The following is a 9251-nucleotide window of genomic DNA, read 5'->3' as shown; positions in this document are numbered from 1 at the left end:
TCTGTGCTCATGTACACAGAATAGATCAAGGTGGAAATGTACAACCTTTTGCATTTGTATAGCACTGACAACCTGCACACCCTGTGTTCAGGGAAACATTTGCAATTATGTTTGCACATGTAAACTGCAAAGATCATAAAGACATTTTAGATTTCTTTTTCACTTTTGAACATTTATTAAGCGGTCTTTGGTCTAATTTAAATAAATACGTGTGGAATTTATATTATTTTATTTACCTTTTAGACAGTAGTTCCAGCTTTCTTAAAAACTAGTTTGTATTGGTGTGTTTGTGTGGCAAGGTTATAGGAGCCATCCTACCAGCACAGGATGACAATGGACCTCTGGCTCTGCAAAAGAAACCCTCTGAAATATGAATGAGGAAATCCACACCTGTTTCCAGGTAACCAAGGCAGTACCGTGACGCTGACAATTAGTGTGTGTGTGTGTGTGTGTGTGTATACCTGCGTAGGCGGATGCACAAGCAGCGCAACTTCCTAGCTTTACCTGTTCAGACACTCTGTGGGGATGAAAGCAGCTGTCAGCCCTGCTGGCTTAATGAGACAGACATAATCTGACCAGGAGAAGCAGCATGACAAGGTTTGGGCCTCAGCTCTGAACAAGTTCCCTGCATTTATAATCTGCTGAGAACGTTACGCATGGAAACAGGCCAAAGTCGGCCCAACTGAGCTGAAGGTGGACGTGGAGACTCGGTGGAGGGTGGAGCGCAGAGGCATCTTCACAGGTCTTGCCCTCAAGTGTTGAGCATCTATTTCTGCAAGTATGAATCCAGTGTGGAAGGTTTATAAAAGCAAAGTGCTGAAGACTATTAATCCCGAATATGAGGAGGACACTGCCGAGGAGGTACAGAATATACATACACGTTTCTCCACATGTTACTCATTAATTTGTTTGTCAGAAACACTTTAAAGTGCAAGAAAGCTGACACAATTGTTGGCACGGAAGTCAGACAGTCAGCTGGTTTTGTTTTGCTGATCATTTCTTATTCATCACAGCGTTAGATGAGCTTGCAGGGCTGATTTGTTTTCCATGCAATGGGAACTTTAAGACAGATGTTCGGCCTGGGAACAGCAATGCTGGCCTTAATGCTGCTGGCAAGTCGACTCTGATGAAACTGTGTTTACTGACATGTGCATACAAATCTACATGCATCAAATCTACTTTTTTATTAGTTTCTGTTAGACAAATGTGGACTTAAAATGAAATCCAGATACATAAGAGCAGTCACAGCAATAATAAAACAGCTTTTAACCAAAATACAGGCAACACTGCAAGCAATATGGGATATTTTCAGCAGTCACCGAAGGCCCTTTTGCTTGGTATCTTCTTACATAAAATCATTATTGAATCTTGGTCTGTAGTCATATTTCAGATGCCTGTGGTGACTTAAGTAAACATAAAAACATTTTATCGCAAAAAGAAAGAAGTCAGAGAAAGGACTAATAGACGATTACACTCATGTGAAGCAGAACTTTCTTAGTTTTCTTTTCTACCTTTTTAAAGCTCTCAGAACGTCTTGGAGTTACGCTGTGACCTTTTCCAAGGGTCAGACATCCGTGCTGTAAATGAAACGGTTGAAACAAGCTTCACTTTGAACACATGCAGCAGTAAAATAAGGATGGTACCTTGCATCAGTAACTGTAATTTTACTTTCTTTTTAGTGGTTTTTGTTGGATTGGACTTTTCCCACTGCTCATATTCACGGCAACACCTGCACTCAATGCAGGACTTGGTTCTCGTGAAACAGTGTTGCGTTGACCCAGATCTCCAGAGAGCTGAGAAATTCGATCCTGCACAGGAGCTGAACAAACGGATTAGTTGGCATTCCAGTGAGTGACGGGCTGACAGGCGGACGAGACAGATAGCCAGGTTCCTCACTGGCGTATTCAGATCTGCCAGCTGACTGCTTCACATTGTGGCCTCTTGAGCTGCCCGGGCCTTTGCAAGGACGACAGGGAATCCGGAGAGATAGTTTCCATCTAGATAGATATGCAGAGATGTCATCACTGCTATTTGAGCTGCCATTGCTTCACACGTTCTAGTGAAATTAGAGACTGCTAAAGCGTTTGACTATCAGTCTTCCTTATGTCAAAACATCCACTGATGTGGAAATACTGCTGTTAAGTAATTAGTGAGTTGGTCAAGAGATAAAACAAGCAATTAAAACACAATGTGCAAAATGTTAAAGTTAGTTTTAATAAAGAAATATTAAACATTTTTCTATGGTGGCAATTTATTTTTAGTCTCCAGTAGTTCATATAATAGTGTCATGTGTGTTTAAGCTAGGTCTGCTTCAGCTTGCAGTACCCACAATACGCACCAGATGGCGACTGCTGTGCACAGATTCTGTGTTGTGCATTAAACTCAGACAGTTTGTTGTGACCAGACTGGGAAACCGCTGTGTGTGGACAGGTTAATGAAATATTGTTCTGTTTACTGGTGTTGCAGGTCACAGAGGTGGAGAACGATATGAGTCCAGTGCAGGAGGATGAGGGGCCCAATGCTGTCTCCCAGCTGGCCAGGAAAGTATGTGAACCCTGGCAGCGCTTGTAAATCTTGTAGGGTATTTTCTGTCCGTTTACTAATCACACAGGCTTCACAAATACTTTATAAAATGGTCACAGATGCAGTGAGTGAAGTGAGAATATCCATGCAAAGGTTCATGCTAAGCATATGTCTAAAGATATGACAGAGGAGCGTTAGTCAAGTGATATTTGACAGCACTAAATCCCTACTTTGACCTCTGACCTTGTCAAGATGCAGGGGGCAGGAGCTAAAAGCTGGAATCGGCTATCGGCGCTCTTCAACAAAGATGATGAACACCAGCTCCTAGAGGAGACTGAGTGCCCCCCTGTCGCTGACCAGTGAGTTTTTAATCGTCGATCTTCTCACATGCATTCATGAACATTGATGTTGCTGGTGAAACAGAGCTTTACACTTTCCAACTGAGATCACACCTTTATCAGATTTTGTAACTCATAAGGTTGAAGTTTTACTTTCGTTGCACTGACCCAAAGAAAAGTTTTGGCAGAAATTGGTGTACAGACTGAACTGAAAGGGAAAAAATGAGGTTTAATAAAAACAAATAGAAGTGAAGATAATTACTGGAAGACATAAATTCTTATTTTCTGAAAATCTAGGATACTTACTGGCCAAAATCTGGCTTTTTTGTCATATTCATAAAGGAATGATTGTTGGATTAATCACTATTGAAGCCTTTCTTATAAAGTCTTTGTGTTTACATGTAATTTTAAAACTTAAGTTATTTAAAATCTAAAATCTTTGTCTGTTGTTTCATAATTTAAAGCACCTACTGCTTTGTCTAAATTCTCAGTCCGCTTGCAGCAAAGCCCGAGGAGCCTCCGCGACCCACCAGGCGCACGGGATTCTGGGATAGCTTCGCGTCCAACTGGGCAGCCAAGAAACAGGCCGAAGCTGCTGCGGCCGCCGCCGCCGCTGCTGCTGAGAACGAGGCAGCAACAGGGGAAGGTGAGGAAGGGGTGATAGAGGCTGGAGGGGCGGAAAGTCAGCAGGATGGGCAGGTCACTGAGGGAGAGCAGAGTGAAGGGGGAGGAAGGAGCAACAATAGCTTCTCCAAGTACGTCTCGCTGGGAGGAGGCAACGAGGATGCGTCTTTCAAATGGAACTTTGTTACCAGCAAGCTGGCAGAGCTGAAGACCAAGACCAATTAGAAACATGGTGGAGGAGAAAGTAAAAGAAAATAAACAACATGAGGAGGGTGGTAGATGTAGGAGGAGGGTAAATTTCGCAAAGGATATCCTGTAACTAAACTGGCGCCTCTTGAAGTCCCTCTGTATTGTCAGCTATTATACGCTCCAGAAAACGTGTGTTCACAGCCACATTACTACCAATGGCCTGATTGCTGGTTGAGACATAAAAAGAAAATCAGTGTTCTTGTTTATTTATTTTTTTGTAATCTTTGGTTCCCCATTACTTAAAGGTCAGTCTATTTATGTAAGAGTAAAGAAGTATAGGTCATAGGTGACACCTAACAAAGAGAGCTTTCCATTTCTCTGCCTGCACAGAGCCAGAGGTAGTGTTTATAACCCGGACCAGTGATTGAACTCCAACCACTACTACTTATGAAAAAAACTTTTAAAGTTGCCTGTATTAAAAGTCACTATGCTAATTTAATAAATTCTGAATTATTTCTGGGAGATGAGGTGGGCACCCAGACCTGAGTTGTCTCTTTACCATCTAACCCCGCAGCACAGAGAATGCAGTAAGGCAGAATTTTGGTGACGACCACACTGGTTTAGGCAGCACACGGCAGTGTTTTGTTTTTGCAGTTGTATGACTACACTTACTTCCCTAAAGTGCTTCTTTCACCACGAACATGTGCCTCCACACCTGTCAGCAAACTTGATCTAATCTGTAGTTTAACAAAAACCGGATTAAGAGATTAGAGGCAGTGATAGCAGGATTAGACAAGGATTATCTCACTTAACCTGTTCAGAGGCCAGCGGATTATAGAAAGGTAATTTGGCAGTGTGATGTAGATACTACATAATCTTTCGAGTTTCCCTTAAACGTCAGGAATGCAAAATGTGGAGCACATTTATTTGACACGTATGCACGCCTGGTGAGATAAAGCCGGTGAAACCGATGACTTGGATTTTGTGATTGTGACTGAGACTGAAATGTGTGAGTTTTTTGACTTTTAAAATGTTGTGATTTAAAAAAAAAATTGACTTATTATGGTATTATTTCTGTTCTTTTGTGGTTTGTGCCTTATTCCATGTTTTATTCTGCTGTTTTCGGTATATAATAATAAAGACTATTGCACTGAAATTCTTGTAAGGTATGAACACATGACTGAAAAATTGTAACTTTTGAGCAATATTGGAAAAAAATTCTGACGCGTATCATCTTCATTTGCTGATCTCTGGGATGGTTGTTCTTTGACTCGAACCTTTTTTAAAAATCTAGAACACGAAATTCTGCCTCTGGCCAGCAGGGGGTTCTCTTCACCTCTTAAATTTAGTATAGCATATATTCAACTGTCCTTTTTTTCTGCCTTCATGTCCTTCACATTTACATCAAATCAGTCTTTTATAAACATGACAACAGCCTGATTAGATACCCTGTCAAAAATAGCCCATTTTCCTCCTCATATCCCACTTCCTTCATCTCTTTCGTGTCCTGTTTTTCACACCCACTTCCTCTCTCTTACTGTGTCATGTTTCCTCAGATAGAACAGAGCTTCCTTTTTAAATTTAGGAGTCTTTCTTGGCATTTCTATATGATGCGAAAGTGATGCAAGTGAGTGTAGCCCGAACTCAACCCCATGGTTTCGTGCCATTTCCATGTGTTTATACTGTCAGTCAGATTTTATCCTGTCATAATGGGACATGGGAAATCAGGGAGTTTCACTAGCTGTGTGCAGACTTTCGCATCAGCAGTCTCTGTTTGAGTCAGAAGAGATCTTTCCCCACTCGCAGCTCAGTGACAAACTCGTGTTTCTTGCATATTTAAAACAAACTCAGACTGAACATTTATTCCAAAAGGGCTGATTTTTGGGCTGATGGGCGGGGACTGCTGTCATGATGTTTTGAGGTCCATATTTTAGTTTCATGACATCAAGTCAGCAATGCTCGGTGGAAATGAGGTTTGTAGAGCATGAAAGCATCAGAAGGCGAGCAGGCAGGGCTGGCAGTTTACGCGGGGGGAGACGAGGGAGAGTGCACAGAGCCACAACTGGGTACCTAAGGGATCTGTGATGTCTGGTAGTTTTGTTTAAAATGCATCTCGGGGAGCTCAGAAATAATGAACTGCTTATTTCCAAACCATTTTTGCTGAGATCACAAGCTGAAGCGAAAACAACAACACACAAGTACTGCATGTACTGCAGTTTTCACGAGTTCTGACTTTATTTATGTGGATATCTTCAAGAGGAAAAGGCTAAAGTGGCATAGGTTAAAGATTTTCAGTCGCTTTGGCAGTAGATTAAGTTACCAAATCTCTTCCCAGACAAAAGCTGAAAGGCTATCATTATTTAAGGTTAGCTTTGTGGTCTCTGTTGACTCCTTGGAGACTGGTTTATCAGAGCTTTCTTTCTTTAAATGTAACAACTACACACAGTAAAGCTGTCACAAAACTGATGAACAGTGAGACCAAAGAGCACTACTGATTTTACTCAAAGATGTCTGTTCACAGGTCTTAGGGATAAGGCTACTTTAATCCATACAAGCTGTTTGGTAATGCAATTTTGTCAGCCTCTGTTAGCTCTGAAAACCCAGAGTTAAAAAATATAGAAGTCTGTGCACGTTGAGTTAGAAAGAACAGATGTTTATGCACGACGACGTGCTCTTGAAAGACTTGAGGTTCATGGCTACATTGTTGCTACTTGCTAGATACACATGCATCACCCACTGGGGACACAATAAGCAACATCTGGGGTGAAAAGGTAGCCAACACAGTTCCTCAAATGACCACTTCAGGCTGACTCAAAATGTGGGTCAGTCCCTGGATGTTGCAGTGACATAATGCTTAACTTTACAGCACATATTTACAGCCTGCAGCCAAAAATGGTTTTGGACTCTATTGCCACTTTTTCCTTTCAACGCAGTGCTATAGTGGATTTATTTTGAGTATCTCATAAGTTTTAAGTGCATTAAGGCTTAAAATGCTTAAACAATAAAAATGAAAACGCATTAAAAACAAAAACAAGTGGGTAAAGTCACGGTGACAGAGTCCTTTTCTGAAAGTCAAAGCATGGGAACGTCTGTGGGGATGTTGGATTTCAGGTAGAGTCGGTACCAGTTTTTTTTTTTTAAATCTGATTTTTCCCTCATGTGATCATGGTTCATGTTTTTTTATATGCACTTAAGACCCTCAGTAGACTCTCACAGGTGTTTTCTCTTAGTCTGCCTGATAAGATCTCATCTCAGCACCAGTGTGGTTTTGGGCAAGACCTTCCTCAGCAAGCAGGCATTCATGTGTCAAAGCAGGAAAAGCACAGGCAAATTAATAAGGGAGTCACTCCACTTAGAGTATATCCTGCCTTTGTGGACGCTGGTTCGCTGCCACGGCTTCTCGTTAACCTGCTGTAATTTCAGTTCTGCGAGAAGTTTAAACAAAATAATCTGACGGATGCCAAAACAACTTGCTTTCATGCAGTGCGCCCATATACACAGAGCAGGAGCACTTTCAGCTCTGGGGACTCGACCGTTAATCCAACTCACTCATGCACACATGCTCATATTGGTCCCATAGCGTAAAACTCTTTTATCACTTGTGGTCCTGTCAGACAGGTGTGTGACCGCCACACTCTCAAAGTCCCGTAGGCCTTTGCCATTTGGTTCACTTTTTGGCTCACAGTGCAACACAAATATCTCACCATCCCCCTCATCCACAGAGACAAAACACAGACGAGAACACACTATTTTCTTGTTTCTTCACTCTTCTTCATTGCTTGCCTTGGGCTCTGTGCCACACACTGCAATTACCTAAGAGAAAAGCAACCCCACAAAGATCTGTGAGCCTGCCTTAATTATATAACAAAAGCCCAAACCTGAGAGAAGATGAGTTAATTGTGTTTATATCCAAGATCTCTTTTTGTAGAGGGGGTTACCTTTGTAACCATGATGGTGTATAGCAATAATGGTGGTAATTAAGGACCCAGGTTAATGTTACAAAGGTTTACATACTCTGAGTAGGACTCTAGAAGGTTAGGCAATTTAAAATACAAAAAGATTAAATTTGTATTATATATATATATATATATATATATATATATATATATATAGATGCTTTCTCAATCCGCAGAGGCAAATCTGGTTATCCACAAACTATTTTCTTTATGGATTTGCTAACAGACTTAAAATAGCATCACATGAGGTCAGTGGAACAAGTTTTAATATGTAGCACAGTCTGATGACTTTGGAACAAACTACCATGTGATTATGTTGTAAGCTGTTGCGTTTCCATCGTCCGTCCCTTTGTGACCTCGCTTGGCCAACACCAGTCCATAAATCAGCCGGCCAAAGTGACCGGACTGTGCCAGAGCCTAAGAAGTTTGTCTTCAAGATTACAGCTCAAGGTCTCAAATGTTATAGTGAGATTATCAAATGAGGTTAATCAGTAAAAGAAACATGGGCCAAAAAAAATCTAAGATCAGACACAGGGGGGGAAGAGACGATTTATCAGCAAAATTATGAAAAGGGTTGTAAAAGCAAAATAGACATAGCGCTTATGAAAGCCCTCACAGGCAGACAGAAATGTCTGGTAGCGCTCAGGTATGACGCTGTTGTGTCGGGTGTCTCAACAAACGAGGTGAGTCACACGCGGCACAGCGGGCACATCTGGAAGTCGAGCTACGGGACCAAAGATGTTCTCGCAAAAACAATGACTGGTCTCTGTCAGCAGCTTACCACAGCACACCTGCTTGAGGCGAAATTGTGGCTTATGTGAGGGAGGCACATGAACACTTACTGTATATACAGTGTAGTCTAGGGGAGATTTTTCCTTCTCCATTGTTTTATGAAAAAGGAATACACACCATCCATTTTGGTGTGAGTAAATGCGACAATTATTTTCTCGTTTACAAAACCTGCTCCACTTCTAAATTAACCGTGCAATAGTTCTTTTCTCTTTTTTGATTTGCAAAAGCACTGCTCATTTGTTCCTGTCGATTTAACATGAAATCGCAGCCAGCAGCGGTCACAATATAAAACGTCCTCCAAGGCTGCTTATCTGCTCCCTAATGGCCCTTCTTGTTTACAGAAATTACACTAATGCCCCAAAGTAATGGCCATTAGTATATTTAAGTGAGTGGACATTTCAGAATCACTGCACAGAGGTCATTTTCAGGGAGGAAACTTTGACAGATTAGCTGTAACTTTGCACCAGACATCACCCTGATAGGTTTATCAGCTAAAAGGAGGAGATCCACCAAACAAACAGGCAGACAAAGCAGTTTTCAGGGTTAATCTCCACTGTTTGCAGTGTGTCTGCATAGATAAGGTGGCGACTTGACTTTTTTGAAGTTAGACTCAGCTCTCTGCAGGGTTGTTATGACCTCCGTTTCAGTGGCCTTGTTAATCCTCAAGTGATAATGTGTGGATGTCTGCGTGTTTTAAAAAAGCTGACCTGCCTAAACTGTTAGTGTGGAGCGACTCGTGTCATTCAGAAACAAGATGTTAATCCCGAGAAACTATGCACTTTTATGATTCTCCTGAATGTTTTGATGCATGCTCGATCATCCTGGTAAG

At 41.5% G+C, this 9251-nt stretch overlaps 1 protein-coding gene across 1 annotated transcript; it reads left to right on the top strand.

Annotated features, from left to right (window-relative positions):
• The first annotated feature begins 520 nt into the window (after window positions 1-520).
• On the top strand, window positions 521-4108 carry LOC102787865 (uncharacterized protein C1orf232). The gene is made up of 4 exons (XM_006791712.3): window positions 521-861; window positions 2467-2544; window positions 2776-2882; window positions 3353-4108. The coding sequence occupies exons 1-4, from the start codon at window positions 781-783 to the stop codon at window positions 3708-3710; spliced, it is 624 nt and encodes a 207-aa protein (XP_006791775.1). The 5' UTR covers window positions 521-780; the 3' UTR covers window positions 3711-4108.
• Window positions 4109-9251: the final 5143 nt, after the last annotated feature.

This window comes from Neolamprologus brichardi, chromosome 11 (genome assembly GCF_056152115.1).
Source record: "Neolamprologus brichardi isolate AB-2024 chromosome 11, ASM5615211v1, whole genome shotgun sequence".
In the NCBI taxonomy this organism is placed as follows: domain Eukaryota; kingdom Metazoa; phylum Chordata; class Actinopteri; order Cichliformes; family Cichlidae; genus Neolamprologus; species Neolamprologus brichardi.
The sequence above is the reverse complement of the archived record's forward strand: the minus strand, read 5'-3'. Positions and strand labels throughout refer to the sequence as shown.